Here is a 19,225-nt window from a genome sequence, read left to right as displayed (position 1 = left end):
ACCCACATGCGAATTGTAGAAAACAGCAAATTCCACCATTATTTACAGAGAATATGTCCACAGGTAAAGCCCTATCAGTACAGGCCTTTGAACAAATAGTTTAATATTATGAAGGATGCTTTTTTCCCAAAATTTTTTTCCAAGTGATAACATGTAAAGTATTTTTGAGGACAAGGAGTCAAACAGATCTACATAAACAGAGCCAGGCAACATGAAGCTGTATTTCCTCTAGTTAAAGACACACATTCTACACACTATGGTCTATATAAAGCCTACACACGTGATAAAGCATACAAGTACAAGCACAGAAAACCACAAGTCCCAGCAAGGCTCCTTTTTTTTATCACTCATCCTGTGAATAAAATGCTGAGCAGTGTGATGCACTGCCCTGCCTGGGGACCACAGCATTCCCCTTCCACAGACAATATTTCCAGGCTGCCTAAAGAGAAGCAGCTGCTATCAATGAGGGGTAAAATGACAGAGAAGAGGCAGCCCTCAGAATAAGGCAGACCCATCAAGCCTGGTGGGACAGGACATTGGATAACATTTTTAAACTAAAAGAGGGTAAACTGAGATTAGATATAAGAAAATTTTTTGCAACAAGTGGTGAGCACTGGAACAGGTTGCCCAGAGAAGTGGTTGATTCCCCATCCCTGCAAACCTTTAAGGAGAGGGTAGATGGGGCTCTGAGCAACCTAGTTGAAGATGTCCCTGCTCACTGCAGAGGTCCTGGACTAAATGACCTTTAAAAGTCTCTTCCAAACAAAACTATCCTATGAATCTATGAAAATTACTACAGTTCAAACAGCACAGTTCTCGGGCATCTCCCTAGAAGTGTACAGCCAGGCACTGAGGTACTGGACAAAAAAATGTAAGATATAAGACTGAATCTTTATGCAGGGAACAGCGTGTATGTGTCATGAAATTTGTTTATTTTCTCATTTTCCAATATTTACACTCTGTGATCCTTCCCCTTGCAAACTGTGAATCAGAGGCAGCTGCTCCATCATTCTATTTTATCCTCTTGTTTTAAGTGATTTGCTCCCTTATGGAACTGTTCTCCCTTAAGAACTGAGAGTGTTTCACTCTGCCAGACTTACTGTGCTTCCCCATGTAAAATTAACAGGCAGTTATTTCCTCTATCAAAGAACTAAAAATAAAATCCCATGTCCATTAAAAAAGTATGAGATCCTGAAATTGTAAGTGAAACTAAGATTGTTAAAATGAATGCAGGCAGATAAAGGAAAGCAGTGTGGACCTCAGCAATCTTAAGGGGTATTTTGTTTTTAACATCCATTTATATTAACTATATATGTAGTTATAGGTATATAGGCATATAAATACCTATATAAATACCTTTGCATTGAAAACTCTTATATGAATTAACCATAGCACATTTGGTCATTTTTTCAATTTTTCTTGAAAAAAGACCAAACTCCTCAGGGAAAATTCTGATTGTTTGAAATTAGTAAAGACTATTTGAAAACCACTGACTATATAAAAAAACACATGGAAGCTTGAAAAAAAAACATACCAGCCCACCCATTAAAAAAAAAAAAAAAAAAAAAGGAAAGATTTTGACTAAATGTAAAAGTGACATTGAAACCAGTACAAATATTTCCAGGGCTTTGGGCCCACCTGAAATTATACATATGGCAACCACTTTTTAAACAATTCAGCTGCCTAATCAAAAACCAGAAGGATTTTGTATTTTTTTTTAAATTAATATCTTGAAGAAACATAACTTTCAGTAAAGTTTTTCAAGCAATATGAAAGACAACTTCAGAATGTACTATAAATGAGGTATCCTTCAAAGCTTTGCAGTTTTGACCATGAGGTTACAGACTCAGGGATAGTTTTCTACTTTCTATGATTCCATTATACACTCCTTACTGAGCAGCATACTCAACTTCAAGGTTAATTTAATGGAGAGTTTGAAAATAACAGAGTATTTGAGATCTATGTATGAAAATTAATCTTTGGACAACTTTATTCCAACAGAAGGCATTTCTAATTTTCCCCAACTTGTCAAGATGAGATGTTCATAGTAAATACAGGCAATTCTACTACCAATTCATAGCACTGGGAAGCAGACATGGAAAAAGAAGTCCAGGAGACAGATTGTCTTTACAGGACACAACTCAATATCCATGTATAGGAGTAAGTTATAAAAGGCCTTATTCTCATTTTCTTCAAAAGTTGGAATTACAGAATTTAGTCATTCCTTTTTGCATATTTAATATAACATCAAATTTTGGCAGATCACATTAAAATAAAAGAAAATCAGGAATAAAAAGTAATTTTAGAATTTAATTCATTAAAAACCAATTTTTTTTTCCCTTTAAAAACTGAGCTAAATTAAAAATTATAGACGATGGAATTAAATAGGAAACCTTGAAATTAAGTACCAGGAAGCCAAGGATTACACACAAGGGTATATACAGGATTTTCATTATTTTTTTTATGTCTAGAAATTCTATCGAGAGCAGGTGTCCTGCTGTAAAGTGGCTTTTATATATTTTTTTCTAACATAATTGGAATGAAAATTAAATATAATTTCATGTTCAAAGCAAAAGATGGCCCTTGTGCCATAACTGCTACTTCCAGACTTCTCCATGCACCTGAGCTGAAGGGCTGTTATTAAATCACAGCGCACAGTTCAGATTTGGAGCTTAAGTTGGCAGTATCTGCAAGGAACACCAGCACCCACCTCCTTCCTATTCACTCACTATACTCCCCTGGAAAACTCAGCAATTGAGCATGCTCGAGGATGATGACAGAAAGAGAAAATTCAAAACTTCAATGCATTCCTGGTTTTTTCCCCATGAGTCTTCTAATGTGAAATGACCTATTCAATTATCTCTCAGAACCAGTTATTTTGGCTCTTGCTAGAAAATGAAACGTCAGATGTTTTCCTCTGTCTTCAGAGAAAATGGATGCCCAATTTCACAATTTTTTCCCCTCAATTATTTATCTTGATTTCCTTTATTTAGTTAAAATAGAAATAATTATCCAATAAGGTGATCTTAAGTGACAGCCTGGAAAACATTGATCCCATACACTTAAATTTCACACTCGCTGGCTGTGTGATGGGAAACTTGCATCAATTCCCTGTCATCCACTGGTTCTTTAAGTGGGAAAAACTGGTTTTTTGTCCTCCAAAGAAACATGTTCGACTTTTTATGGAATGGAAAAAAATATGGAACTCTTTTTCCTGTTAAAAAATATCCCTTGAGCTTATTTTTATTTGAATTATGAGAATAACTTTTCTTTGCTATACTATGCAATAGATTTTAACTATTACAGGAGGTTATCATTGACAGTGTCACAAAATATTTTTAAACATAATAAAATATAATGCACATTATTTTCCTGCTCCTATGATAAGAATCATTTTACTCTATTCCTTTACAGACTTGGAATTAAAAGCTTTTCACCACAATAAGCTATCAATGTCAACTCTTTCACAAGTCATAACATAAATTTACAACAAGTTTCTCCATTTTTTACATGGGAGCATTGAGTTATTTCTGAAGGCAACATTTCCTACAATTTCACTCTCTTCATCAAAAGTCACCCAGAAGTCAACTGCCCCAGGCAGTTCAAAATGAACTTTTTTTCATGGCTCCAGTTATTTCTTTCCCTTCCAGCTAAGGAGTTTCCAAGCAAAGAGAACCAGACAGGGATTGCTGCACTTACATTACGACCAGGATCAAATGCCATATAACGTGCAGCAATAGTTTTGTAGCCAATAGGTAACTTCTTATAACTGAAACACAAAATTACTGTTCAATTCTTGCTAACTGAAATAAAACTGCATTTGAAAATATCACCTTGCTGCTTCTGAAAGCTTTGAACTTTTTTCTTTCTTGTTTTTAGAGGCACAGTAAGCACCACACAGTGTCTCTCACTCCACCCAGCAATACGTGGCATGTTGATTTCTGCACTGACACTCACTAAATTAAAAGTTCTGGTTGGTTTTATTTTCAGTCTTTTACAGTGGAGTAGCGAATTAGCAGAGTAATTGTATTTTGCTCAAAAGAACAACAATCCAGAGCCCAAAGTCTGTTTTAAAAGCTTCAACATTTTGGGGTCCCATCTATTTATTCTGCCTGGCAGAGTGTGCTCACTTCAGAGATGGATGTAGAGGGATGAGGAGCCTTTAGAAACTGTCTGATGTGGCATCCTAACTAATCATATGACATTTATCCTGGAATCCTGGCTGACACCAGGTCTACCTACACTGTCTCTTTGGCTTGGATCCCCAGTGAGTATCCTTGTTGAGCAATTTTTCTGGTCACCCCACTGACTAGGCTACAATTCACAGAGCCTTGGAGCCAACAAACTGGGCTCATTCCACATGGAATTAGAAGAGTAATGAACCTCTGCTGACGGGCTTACCTAGAGCTGGGCTCCCCAATACCTCTGTAATGGTTCTTAGCACCAGCAGCTTGGCTCTACAGATCTGCCCCTGTTACAGTGCACTGCTTCCTAAGGCAGGCAGATAATTACAATCAGCTATCTTCAGATCCTAAATTAATAGTGATAGACCTTAGGAAGTCAACTGCCAGAACAAGAAGGTCTCCCATAGCACCAAAAGATAGGCCTTTTGGGTAGGCTGCTCCCAGAATACAACAGAGATGTGCCAGAGGCATTTTTTTCACTTGGATAATTTTACATCTTTGTACTGAAAATACCTCACTAAAACAGAAAAAAAAACCCCAACAAATCTATACAGAAACGTATGCATTACAGCCAGCTACATGCAAAGTAAATACTGGTTTAATTATAAAGTGTTTCAGTGCAATACTAAATACTTTCCAATTATCTACTTAACCTTGCTGCTCAGTATATAAAATTAATCTTAGGTTTTGTTCTTAGTGCTTATATTTGTTGGTAAACTACATCCCTAGAAGGTCCAAGAAAAGCCTTAGATTACACAGTTTGGAAGAAGGCATCAAACTGTAGAAGTTCTTAAAAAAAACAAGGTCTGGGTGATCATAATAGTCTCATATGGAAGGTACACTGAGTCAAATTTAATGGCATTCAGTGGTCCTCCAGTAAAAAAGTTCAGGCATGAAGAGCACAGCAGAAGCAGCAGCTCAACAGCCCAGCTCTGATCTACACAATGAGCCAAATTTCTATCACACATAAGCAATCACAACTTAAGTGCAGCCCAAATTTCACACCAGATAACCAAATCCACTAACACTGGTATGAACCATGAGGAAATGCTGCTCTAATCTTATTCCAAGCTGCTGTTCCGAGAGCAGTACCAATGATAAATCAATTGCCCTGAAGGGAAAATGTGGAGAAAAAACCAAAAATAAATCAATTATTTGATTTATAGTCAAATACGAAGCAATGTAATATATACCTAGGATCAGTCACATTACTGCCCTGTCACACCAACCTGCAATTGGGAAATATTCCTACCTGGCAAAGGTCACTAGTAGGGAAAATCAGTTGCTTAAAAACATGAGAAGTTCTTGTCTCTTCTTTCTATTCAACTTCTCTGTGAAAAATACAGTTTTTGTCTATCACTACATTCTTTTTTCTAAAGTGGACTAAGAATAACTGGTTTTAACCATCTAATTGGTAACAGGTAAAAATTGTGAAGGACAAAATATTTAATAAAAGGAGTATGAAGACAAGCACCATTGGAAGGAAAAAAATATATATTCTGCCACACAAGAGGAAGACAGAAGCTGTTCCCTTAGCAATGAAGTTATGCCAACACTACACCAAGCACTTGCAGCTCTGTGAAGACCCACAAAGGCTGCTAATGCATTGTTCTACTGGGACTAAACCCTGATTTTCAGGAAGACTTAATTAGTTCAAATAAAAATGATGCCATGCAGCTGCACTGCTCTGCCACCTGAACTACCTCGTATGGCAGGGCACTACATAAAAAGACTATATTGTTTATAAAGCCTGTTATGTGGCCTCTTTCTCTATATTACTCACTCTGCCTTAATATAAATAAATTGATGTATGTATGTGGTGATCAGCTACAGATTTAAGGTTAAAGAAAAGACATTCATTGCTTACTTAAGGAAAAAGAACATTACGACTGTCACTATTGCTAATAGAGGTTAAAGTACAATGACATCAAAGCAATATAGGAATGAAGAGAATTATCAAGGAGGAAGCAGCAGGCTTTTTATCTGACACATGTCAAATTTCTAAAGAAGCAAAATATGTAAGGCTTAAAAGAAAAAAAAGAAGGAGCTATTAAGAGGCAGGTAAGGAGAAAAAAACCTGTTTCAGCCATAGGACCTCTTCACTGAAAAGCTCATCCCTGTTCATTTTCAGCCTACCATAAACTATTAATAGAAATGCTAACCAAGTATTTTAGTGGAAGAGATGCAATACAAGAAAGGAAAATTTTAGCTTCTCCTGTAATGCACAGCAGTCTGACAAAGCACAACCCTCAGACCCATTTCTTCAGCTGAGCTGAAACTGTTGTTGCAATACCTTTACAGAGGACTTAGTCCAGCAAAATAACTGATTTCTAATTACTGCTTCTCTTACAGTTTACCAAAAAGCTGAATGAAAAACATAGGATTTACTTGCTTCTCTTTTTAAAATTAATTTTTCTTAACTTAAATATGAAGTCCAAGAGCATTTGAAATGACAAAGACTCTTCTGGAAGAACAGAACATTTGACTGAAGACAAAAAGGAAACCTGCAAGCTTACTAAAGGGAAAGAGCTGTAATCACTAACTGAACATTCCTCCTCAATAATTTCTGAGTCTTGGCCTTGTATGAGTATATAACTAACCAGAAAAAGAATAGTAAAAAGCATAAATCACAAATACAAATGAGCGTTGTCACCATAAGTGATGTTAAGGCCAGGGTGTATCCCAGACATTCCTATGGGAAGGGAGGAAACTCTGCCCTCTAGATGGCATTATGTGCCTTTATATCCCAGATCCAACTGGAGAGCCCTGCCAGGCAACCCAGTAATTTCTTCAGTTACAGGGGAAACGTGGGATCCTATGTCAAAAAGATGATATGGCAGTTCTTGGTCTCGGTGGGAAGGTGAGAGCTGCACATGCTAAATGGCAGCACTGAGGTTACCCTGGGGCAGGGTCCCTGTTTCAGCTGTTGGATGTGGGAAACAGAGGAAAGGTGCTCAACCTGAGAAGGGACAGAATGAAGGATCTCCCAGACTACCTGTGGGAAAAGAAGCTCACAACTGACAGCTGCATATGGGAAAATGTGCAATTCAAAATCATTTGGGGAAGAAAAAAAAAAGAAAGAAAAAAAAAAAAAAGAAGAAAAAAAGAAAAAAGGAAAAAAAAAAGAAGGAAAAAAAAAGAAAATAGATTGATGTCTCTTTCTACTAGTACTGCAGACAAACATGTATTAAAGCATGTCTGTATATATATATATATATGTACAGCTCAAAGCATCTAAGGGTATACTGGACCAAGGTATAGCTGTTTTGATGATAAACTGAAATTAAGCTAATAGTGAGAAAGCAGCTGTGTATGGAACTATCAGCAAAAATGAGAGTACTACATAATGAACTGAGGTCAGAGTATTCCACATTTCATTTACCTATTCTCTTTATATATTTATAACTAATCTTAAAATCTGTGCCTGTCATCAGAACAGATTAAGGAGACTTAAACATAACAGCTCAAGTATTTTCTGCTGTGGGTTATTAAAATGACTGCATAATAAAGCAAGTGGCTTTAATAAAGCAAGTACGTGATCAAATAGATTTCACACATGTAGATAAAGGTATGGCCAACACAGGAGTCAAGACCCTTCCATGCTACATGTCAGAGCAGCACCAGTAATTGTAGTAATTTGAGTGTAACTACACCAGCCCAGAATCACAGCTAAAATCTCAAAATCTGCATTTCTGCAGGACTAACAAAAAGGAATGCACTACCAAATGAAAAATAAGTGCATCACCATGCAGACCTCATTATTGCTTCATCTTTTTCAAAGGCCAGTAAAGAAAAATGAAAAGAGAAATTATTTGGCTATGTGAGAGTGGTGAGTGATTTAGCTCTAACAGCTGAGGGAAATTAATTAGGATTTTCCTATGCAGACAGTGGAGAACGTCCACAGAATACCAGGATGTTATTGATAGTTATTCTCCATGAACTGAAGGTATTTATTTAGTTTATAAACTCTACAACTGTCATTACTGTCAGTGAACTTGCATGCATTAGTATGTAGAATAAAATCATAAAGCATGAATCTAAAATCTCTTTTGCAGAGAGATTTCTTTGCACTTCTTTTCTACTCTGAAAGTGCCAGAGAGAGCAGTGAGAAGACTCACAGAAAGTGCTTGTGTAGACCCTGTCCCAGAGTGTATACCTGATAGAAACTCCTAAAAAAAAACCTACTGAGCCTCCCTCTCTGAAATGATAGATGTATTGGGATAAACACAGTCACCTAGGTCTATAACACAGTGTAGGAAAATCTCATTTCATTCAGCAGGGAGAGTAATTTTCAATTGTACCACACACCTGATTGCTAAAAAAAAAGGTAAGTTACATTATCTGCTGATCACATGCAGGACAGCACTAAACATGGAGAGAATGGCACTGAAAAACTACCATTATTTAAATTATAAAAGTCAGACTGAAATATCAGATTCCTTCACTGCAACACAGCAAGGACTCTGTGTGGAACACAGTTAACATTTATTTCAATAGAGAAAATTTGACAGGTTTAATAAAACCAAGACGATTTCCTTGACTTGCCTGACTTACCTTTTCTTTACTGCCTACACCTATTTCTCAGACCTTCTGGCACCAAACCATTATTCTTGTAGCCATATTCAATATCCTGAACTATTTTAAGAGGGTTTTCTATGTCAGCCGACAAAACAGTTAGAAAAGAGCCACTGTACTGGAATTTGGAAAATCATGGAAAAAAATTATAAACTGCTTTAAAAATAAATGTATGAAATAATATTTGGTTGTGCTAAAATAAACATTAAATGTTAATCTATGTTCTCTTCATTGTTTTGTAAAAAGTTTCAGACCTCAATATACTCTCTTAAGGATCTAATAGTTTACCTGTAATTTTTACAACAGCATGCACTGTAATTTAGGCAAAAATCAACACCACAGGTAAACCAAAGGATCTTTTAAACAGTACCCTGACTAAAATGTTAGTGTGAATTAAAAAATTAATATAAGAAATGTTTTTTGCACCTGGAAAATGTTAGACTCCCTGCCCTGGGATAGTGTATTTCATACCATTCTACCTTGAGAAAGTATAAATCAGGAAGAGTGTAAGTTGCTCACTCTGCCTTCCCAATGTGCCTTGTACCTCATCTGGATAGACTGATATGTATGGTAAGAGCACTGAAATATCTGATGCCAGACAGCTAGTAATTTTTATTAAAATCTATTTGACTGCATAAGCAGGCAAAAGGAGAAAAAATCTGATACACAGCAAAATTCCCTTTACACAAGTAGCTGATTGGGTAAGACATGACGTTGCACTTGAAACAATTAAAAGCAGTTTTAAAACCTACCAGAACAGGAACGCTACTTGGAGCAGATTCTGTTGAGCACTACTCTGAATTAGCAAATTTTGACAGATGGGTGCCTCATGGCTATCTCATAGCAGAAGGCAAAGAGTTGATCTGAAAGATTTCACCTTTTCAACATGTGCCAAAAAGTCAGAGCACTGCATGTTGTGACCCAAAAAATTTAACTTTTGAACCATTGCTGTGGTGCTGCACAGGAGATGCAACTCAATGTTAATTTTTTTTTCCCTACCCCAGCTAGAACAGAAAACAATCCCATCTGTTACCCAGACTAAAACTCCCAGGAGGCACCATGGTTGAGTTTAGAAACTAATTTTTTAAATCTTCCATTGAGCTGAACAGTCAGAAAAATGCAGATATTCGTGGCCTGCTCTATGTTTCTTCCACCAGTCCTGGAGGCAATGACTTCATGGACAGACTTATTTTTATTGAGACTCTCCCATTTCAGGAGATGGATCTGCAGGGTACCAGCAGTCTCTCTGTAATGACAGCAACCAATGGGTACAGCAATGAAAAAAAAAAAGAGCAAATCTGAACAGCTCTTCCTACATCCAGTGGGCAGAGCTATTTTCAACAATCCTGTGTGAATTCAGATCCCTTCTTCATGCCAAAGAAGAAATTGCCATGGATTCTGACTGGCTTAGGAAAAAAAAGTGTAAAAGGAGAGGAAGGAAAGAAAGCCCTTTTAGATCCTCAATATTTTAGATGTCTGCAAGAAATACATTCTCTTCCCTTAAATACTCCTCACACACTAACTGAATTTAACTCTTTCCATAAAAGGTTTCTATTACTCTTAATCTGCTATATGAAGATATTTCTTTTAACATCCCAACTGATAAAATGCAGCAACTCAAAGGTATTCAGTGCCTGTGCCAAGTATGGAGAATGCAGCTTCATGAACTTGTGTGCAGCACATAGGATGGATGGAAAAGGCAGATCTGAATAGCAGAAGGGTAGGAACTGGCAGGAGGGAAGGGTACAAACATCTGGGAAGGAGGTAAAGCTAAAGACTGCAGCAGGAGTGGGTGAGCACAGATGGCAAAGAGGAAAACACTCCAGAACACACAGGGAGCTGCCACGAGATCTGCTCCTCAAAGACTTGGGACAACTGAGCCCCACTGAAGACCTGCAGCAAAGTTCAAGTATCAACAGATTATAGAATACACTCAGCTTGATAGTACTTGTTTGGTTTGAATTTAAAATTTACTCAGTTATTGGGAACCTAAAACAGGTTCCCAGTGTTATTACCATCAAAGAGATGGAATAAACTGGGCTGGTTTTGAAACCAGTGATGCAAGTCAATGCTGATTCATTATCAGCCACAGGATGAGTCTGGAAATAAGAATTTCCCTGCCTCATCCTCTGATGCTTGGCTTAAAAAAAAAAATAGTTCTTAGGCAGAGTTCAGAAAACTAATTATAAGTCTCCTGTTGTAAAGATTTAAAAGTAAAATAATCCAGTAGTTAGGATTAAGTAGATTGGCCTTTGGTGACTGATCAGCATAATGAATCTAGTTATGTGGGTGGCCTAAGGAGAGGTTTCTGCCTGAATCAGGTTACATGCATTGGCTGGAACAAGACTGGTTGCTATGAAATATTTAAAATATTGCTACAAAATACTTAAAAGTTTCATGGTTTTTCTATGCATCTAAGTAAAGTGATTCAAATTTCCTAGAAACCAAAGTGGAAGCAGTTGACTTTCAATAAACAAAAACATTTCTTCCCAGTTATTTTTAGAAACTCAGGCACTTTACGCCTGCCTACTGCATCTTTCTTTCCATGGAAAATATAAATTTTCTTATAAATTTTCTTACCGTCTTACATGGTAGTACAAGGCAAATGAGAAAAAAAAAAAAAAAAAAAAAAGGGAAGGGAAAAGAATGTAAAAGCAAAAAAACCAACCACCTTCCCACTTAAAATAAAGTTATCTTCTGAATCTACTCAAAGGAAATACATACCCTTTTCATATTTCTTTTTTATCCTTTTTATAGTTCATTGATAACATGTCTTTCTTCCTCTGCAGAGTAGTAAAAACATAATATGGGAAATACTTGACATACTTCCTCATTTGTTTAATGGTGATGATACAAGGGAAATTACCCCTCTAATATATTTGAACATTTAGCTTATTATCCTGAGTGAGTTTTCTCCCAAAGCTCAATTTATTAAAACAAAACATATCTTTCCATGATGAACTGCAAAGGGCAAGAGGGCAAAATTCTGTAATTAAAATTAGAGTGGTTTCGTGACTCTCCCCTAGCAGCTCCTGCTGCTATTGCAGCTCAGTTTACTGAGAATTTCATTGAGTCTCACTCACCCGCAAGCAATGAGATTTTCACACATGAATAAGGCTTTTCATTTGATAACTTCAAGGTTACAGTTTAATGCTACCCCAGTGGCTTGCTATTTGGTGAAAAATGCAAGGTTGGGAGCAGCCTTCAATCATTATTTTTTGAGTCCAGTGGAACTGGTGTCCATTGCAGAACTTCTGGCAGGGAAGGGGGACACTCAGCAAACCAGGGGAACCACTTCCCACTTGATAATGTTAATTTTAATTTGAAGGCAGAGCCCTGCATTTTCAGTCAAACATTAGCTGTGCACTACCATAAGCTAAGGTCTGTAAGTCATCTCTTCTGAAGTCTCGAGACTTCTCCCACAAAAGCAAAACTCCTGAATTCCCCTAATGAGGTGGTGGTACAGTGCTTATCTAACAGAAGGGAGTGGGATGGGATTGTGTGGTCAAATGAGGCACATCCATACTGCCACGAAAACAGAATAGCTACTAGCAAAAATATGATGTTCTCTCCTAAATGTGGGCACTACTCATCCTGTAACAGGCATCTTGTCATAAGACAACTGTGATGCACCAGCTGATGTAATCTACATTTCAGCTCCTGCCATACAACTTACAGGGCTCACAGGAGGGAGCACACCTGCACTCTGCTTACTTAAAAGCTTCCTAGTGATTTCTGGAAGAAAGGGATGTGGGCTCATCAGAAATGCAGTGAGAAGCCAATCCTCTGTCTTCCTTCTTAGGGCAACCAGCAAAGAGAGAGGGTTGGAATGAGGAGTTCATTCATGTTCTTTTTTCTGCAGGGTGGATCTAGGATCTATAGCTTGGATGTTTCTCCTGTGTGGTAACTCAGCACCTAAGAGCTGGATACACATAACCAGTCTTGGAACTCTAATTCTGCCTCTTCTGTGATGTATTTTCCTCCTTGTCTCCTGTGTAAAACATATTCCCAGACTAAACCAGAGCAGTATGGTCCACTCTGAGCTGTTCTCAGTTTCATGTCTTTGAGTCCAAGTAGAAGAACTGGAAGAAGCCAGAGGAAACCAGCCAGATTCCCAGGTATTTGCATGCTACATTCTAGCTCTTTACCAAGGCACAATTCGATGAAACAGATTGTACAGGATGCAGGAAATCTGCATGTTGACATGGGAACTGAATCCAGTCTTAGCTCTTCATCCAGTATCTACTCACACTCCCCTTTCTTTTTGAAAAGGGAATGTGAAAGGATGCAGTATGTGAAAGGATGTAACACACAAAAAAAAACCCAAACCCCAAAAATGTACCTTATAGACCCTTTTTTTTTTTTTTTTTTGACAAAGCTGAGCATTTTCATAAACAACCTTCATTATGTACCCTCTGGTCCTTCAGTTTAAGGAGCAATCCCACTGAGCGTATTTTATATCAACCAAAAGCAAACTCTTTCTAAGAAAGCTGCACTCCTGCAGTTGCAAAGGAGGAAGTCCAAGAGCTGTAGCATTTCATACAGTTAGATGTAGTTAATTCAACCTGAATTACCCTCCCTGCATAAATGTGCAAATGACAGACTTTAATAAGCCTTCAAAGCTGACACAGTATTTATCACTGATTAAATTTTTAAAATCAAAGTAACTATGGCTTTTACAGACGTGTTTAGATTAAGACTGACACTAACTCATTATATCAGTTTAATTCACCTGCAATTATGCAGGTGCTCAGGCAGCCTGTATTTCAGTCATTTAAGGCTAAATTGGGGCAACTCTTATATTGGGTAGCAAAGCCCTGAGACAGTCTTGAGACCTTTACAGACATCATTTTTTAAAAGACAGAATATTCTAAAAGCTTTCCTGTGTGCACTGTGACTTTGTAAACTTCTTGCTGGAAGCAAGGAGTATTACACAGTCCTGCAAGAAGAGTCTGTGTAACACCTAACATACCCAGGAAGGCAAATTAAGTTTTTGTGAAAAACTTCCAACTTAATGCATATTACTTTGGAAATACATTATTGGTTTACTGCAATTGTGTATATAACTACATATGTCTGAATTTCCTGTGTGGAAATTGATGCACATTTTTTCTACATTTCTGGCTATCATTTGAAAAAAAACCATTGCAATTCTTTCAGTGATGAAAGCAGATTAAAAAACTGGAATTCCACCAAGGAGTTGATAAGTCATTCTCTGTAGTTCATTAATATTTCATTTTTTTCCCGCACTCCAAGTGCACAGAAAAGCTATCAGAGAAGTTGTTTTTTCTTTTCCTTTGTAAGAGTTAGAAGGCATTTGATCATAACTGCTGAAATAAATTAAGTGGCATTTCAAGATCAGCCAACTAAAAATGCTGAAGGCACACAGGAGTTTTGATATCCAGGAAATCACAATTAATTTCAACTGCATAAAATGAGATACCAGGCCATATGAAACATTTGTTATTTGTCATCTGTTTCATTTGATTAGAAATATATGGTATTTATCAGTCAGTAGAGTGGAAAGAGAGTTCACTGAAAACAATAAATTATGGAAAAAGATTACAGGTGAAAGGAGCAATGGGAGAATGTGTACATATATTTCTTATCGATGTATATGATAGCTCTCACTTGAGCAGACTACAAAGATACTTTATTATACTGATTTGTATTATTCAGTGAGAAAATTTCTAGGTTAAACAGAATCTAATAAGACCTAAAAAGTACTACAGAAATTTGTCAATACAGTGGATGATACAACTGGAAAAAAAAAAAAGAAATTTTAAATGTGGAAGAAAAAAAGAAATTATAAACACACCTCCACTTATATTGAAGCCATTTAAATGAAGTTTGCTATGAAAATGAAGCCTTATTTCTTTATCACAGTTAGATTTGATAATTCTGCAGTTCATACCCAACAGTCCAAGACTACTACAGTTTTCTTTGCATTGCTAGAAATTCCTGAAGAAAACCTCATATCTACCATGCCAATACTCCAGGAAGGTCAGAAACAATTTATTTCTGTATGGAACAGGAACTCTTTTCCCATATATATTGTCACAATAAAAGAAACCAAATAATCTATTACACTGTGTAGGTACCAGCTAAACTACTCATTTATACCTGTGCTGGTGGGTTGCTTTTCTCTTTTGGTACTTCATTCACTTGAAACTCAGCTTGGACTTACCCAACTATTTTGTTTAAATGTGATCAGTCAAGAGAGGGTATTAACCAGAAGAAAACTTACATCTTGAATCTAACCTTTTATGTAATAAAAACACCACTTAGTAAAACTTTTCCCTAAATGTACACTGTAATACCCATCTATCCTATATATACATACATACATATTGTCCCATATATACTTCAAGAGAAGCCCATCTAGCAACAGCACAATGAACAGGACTAGGCTACATTTTGAGCAACAACCAACTGTGAAGATATATTAAAAGATTTCTTAAAAGTGTCAGTATTCATGAGATCACATTCATGAGCATTAGTGAATTAGATCCCACATTTTTGCTATTACTTCTACCAGGTTCTGTTTACAGGCAGTTTCAGACTTTACAGTGCACATATGGAGAACCAACCTTAGTAAGAATATTTTTCTGATTTTATTAATTGTATATGATACAGTAACATCTAACCGTGTAAAGTAAGAATAAAGATTCAGATATGCACTGCACAGGAGCTAAGAAATTTTTCATTCCTATCAATATAAACTAATAAAGAATTTAGAATCATTACTCTGTAAATAGTAAAGGATTAGACCTGCTAATTGCATATAACTTTCAAAAAGTTTGTGTCCTAATTAAGAAGCCATGGAGTCTTTGACATTACAATTTATATTCTTCATAAGAAAAATCAAATGCAAGAATATGTGACAATAAACAACACACAAATAACACCAGCTCATTTTAATTATCTTGGGCCGTAATTAATGCTGGCCTTACAGTTCATTTTTCTACTTTGATAGACTATTTATATAGGTTAATTGGTGAAGTATTGGTATTCACTAACAATTGTTTTTGGACAAGCAACTGTACAACACTAATGTCAGTGAGAAGATCTATTCACTGACCTTCCAGAACTAGATTCTGTCTGTCCATAACATTATGTTATGTATCTGGGCAATTTGCCACAACTGATAAAGGTTGTGATGTTATTGAAGAACTTATCAATTGAGGACATAAAAAACCGCAACTGTCACACGGAATGATTAGGAACAAAGTGAAGAAAACACAAATTATGCATATTTGGAAAGAGAAGACCACAAGGAACCTACAGTCATTCTCAAACAACAGATAAATCAAAACTATAGTAAGCTGCACACTTATCAGAATAATGTGCACCTAAAAAATTTATTATCACGGTCTTTTCACAGGGCAAAACTATAGTTAATTAGTGCTAGATGCATTTATTTTACAAGCAGCCTAAAATTTTGGATAAATTATGGGGGCTGCCTACACACTTCAGATTTTAGATCCAACACAACTGTTTATGTTTAACTTTTACCAAAGTGCTCAAGAACAAAAATTCTGAGTTTTCATTTGATCACAAGACAACTCAAAATAAAAGCTGTGATGCAAAGTAGCCTTCACACTCAACCAAAAATATACAGCCCAGTGATTAAGTCTTTGTCTGTTGAGATCCTACATAGGCAAAATGCCACTAAGATCATTCTGAGGGATTAATTTATCCATACCTATAGCACTACATAGATACCCGAACAGAAGAAAATGGAGTAAATGCTTGGTAACTAAAAATATGCCTTTGTACTAGTTCAGAATTATTTTCAAATACTGAGTCTTATTTTTCATACACATAGAAACCTATGCTGCTATTAATGAGCATAAAATAAGTTCATATATATATGTATGTATATATATGTTAGAGTATTAATTGAACAGTGTTCATGGCTGCCTAGCAAATCTTTTAAAATTTTTCCTCTAGTTAGGAATTACCACAAGGTGCACTATTTTGCACATCCTCATTTTCCAGAAACACACTCAAAATGTAGAGTGTGCAGTTCTCTACATAGTCTGCAAGGAAACAGATTTTCCACAATCTGTTCCACAATCTTCAAGCAAGCAGTTCAAAGATTAGAAGTTGAGCAATAAAATACAATGAAGCAACAGTTTTAATGCCAGTTGTTAAACCACCTACATTAGTCTTACATTATTAATACTTAAAACAAAACCAGTAAAACCAATTTTTCTTATGAAATGGGGTTATTAAGATGCTAATAATCACAAAGGGATCCTTTCAGCAGTTGTAAAACTAAGGTTCTGGTCCATCCTTGGTAAATGAATTGTAAAAAAATACCCCATAATATGAATATAGGTGAACTGTGAAAGATTAAACTACAAAGTAATTCAGTGCCTATAAATGGATTAGGCAGGGGGGAGGGTTGTCTTTTCTGTGTGAAACCAGTGTATTTCTTACCTCCAGAGCTTTCAACCGCTCCAACAGCAATTTTGTCTTTTCTTTTTCCTCTTCAGTGCTGCTACTCTCACTTCTTGAATCTTCATCTGTTGCCATGCAAGTTTTCTCCATGCCTTCTTTACATTTCTTACTGTCTTCTGACAGCTTTTCCTGAAATAATGTTTAAAAAAAGTAATTACTCACAGGTGGAAATGAATACAACTATGTAAATGTCTTAAATCTGCCTTGTGTATGAAGAAAAAAAGGACAAAGTTGCTACTTACATGATTAGAGCCCTAAATACGTGGAGTCATGAGGGGTCTATCAAACAAGCTGCTATGCCAGCTCTGAGAAAGTCTATGCACAACTCAAACCTTACATCTACTTCTGAATTTAAAAACTGTATTTTTTTCATAATATTACTTAAATTTTCTTCTTCAAAAGTTGCAGTGAAAACCGACTGTATGAGCTTTCAGTGAAAGCATTCTGCCTCTGAGATATAAAGCAGCTTATTGAGGAAAAGTTAACATATGCTCATGCCTTATGTATTTCACCTTTCTTCATCTAGAGTTAATATTTGAATTACTAAATAATGGGCTGGGAACCAAGCTACCAGCTGAATACTGATTTAAGATCCACACTAATATACAACTGGAGAGAATCTAACTGACAGCAAAATTGTCAGAAGTGCCCAGCCTATTACAAGCAAGTCAGATTGAGTTATTATTAGTAGCTGCTGAGTAGACCAGAGCTGCTGAGTTTTGAAAGAGGTCTGCAAAAATCATAGGTTTGAACACTGCATCTCACTAACTCCATTAATTATGTGCCCAGGTTCTGTGTAGAGAGAGGGAATGAAGACAGAGCAAGAAAAACAATGAGGCTATAAACAGGCAATGTAGAATATTGCCAAAAAAAGAGAGCTACACAGCTGTATATAGTGAATTTTACCATCTGGGTGAAGCACAAAGTGGACACTCTCTATCCTGTAAACCATATTCTCTAACTATAAGCAAATGCAGGGTGAGAAATAATGAGAAGATGTAGGATGAAAAATAGGAGGTAAATCAACATTAAATAATGAGTGTCAACACAAATCTAGAGAGGTCTTTTAAGGAGAATTTAGTTTTCTTTGTGTGCCTTCTCAACTGGACTTATATATACAAAGGCACATACTTCCATATCTTCTGGTCAGTCTATATCCAAGCTGCATTTCCCATAAATACTACACAACACAAACTCTAAGTATAGAAATATGTATTTTCACAGAGAACTGATCCAGCTTGAATAACAGTGAAAATATCTTATAACTCTTTGAGAAATAACAGCAAGACATTATCTTAATTAAAAACCATAAACACAGCTGAATTAAAATCAGCACTATGAATCACATTCCTAACAATGTCTTCTTAAAAAATTAACTATCTTAGAGAGTAGCTATTACCATGTTAAAACTTTAATCAAGAATCAATTTTATAAGCTATGGGTTTAATCACTGAATACTCTTACACAAACCATGAGGCACAGATCTTGTTGTAAGCCTCAAAACAAAGATGTCCAAGAGCCATTCCATTAGATTTCCAGTACTAGTGTTATCCTCATCACAAACCAAGATACAGCAGTTGTGTTTGTTTTGGATTTATTTATTTTTTTTTGCACGCAGTGGTGCAACAAGCAAGCATCTGTAAAAGAGTCATTAAATCATTTTCCCTTCAAGCTGTACTGATTGGTGCATTCACATAAAACACTTTGATGAACTCAGAAAAAAAAAAAATCTGCCTGATGTAATTCAAACACAAACAATCACTTTTAGGAAAGAGTCTGACATGAATTAAATATGGCTAAGAATGGAAGAGGATACAAGCATCACCACAGGGACACCTCTCTTGCTCAAACTGAAAGGGAAGCAAGCCCACAGGACCAGCAGAAGAAAGCACAGGTTATAACATTTCACCACAAAAGGGGCATCCATTCATCTTCTAATCTTCTAATTACATTTGGTGAACTTTGCACACAAGTGGCATAATCAAGAATACACATCCTGG

General features: G+C 36.3%; 1 protein-coding gene across 6 annotated transcripts in view; it reads right to left on the bottom strand.

Moving 5' to 3' along the window:
* Positions 1-19,225, bottom strand: part of NCKAP5 (NCK associated protein 5) — a 432,579-nt gene that overhangs the window by 74,049 nt on the left and 339,305 nt on the right. For all 6 annotated transcript variants that reach the window (XM_071746512.1, XM_071746517.1, XM_071746511.1 and 3 more), the window contains one exon: positions 17,205-17,354. In XM_071746512.1, the coding sequence (XP_071602613.1) occupies positions 17,205-17,354 (150 nt within the window). The remainder of the gene's footprint in view (positions 1-17,204; positions 17,355-19,225) is intronic.

The sequence above is a fragment of the Heliangelus exortis genome, chromosome 6 (assembly GCF_036169615.1).
Source record: "Heliangelus exortis chromosome 6, bHelExo1.hap1, whole genome shotgun sequence".
Lineage (NCBI taxonomy): Eukaryota > Metazoa > Chordata > Aves > Apodiformes > Trochilidae > Heliangelus > Heliangelus exortis.
The sequence above is the reverse complement of the archived record's forward strand: the minus strand, read 5'-3'. Positions and strand labels throughout refer to the sequence as shown.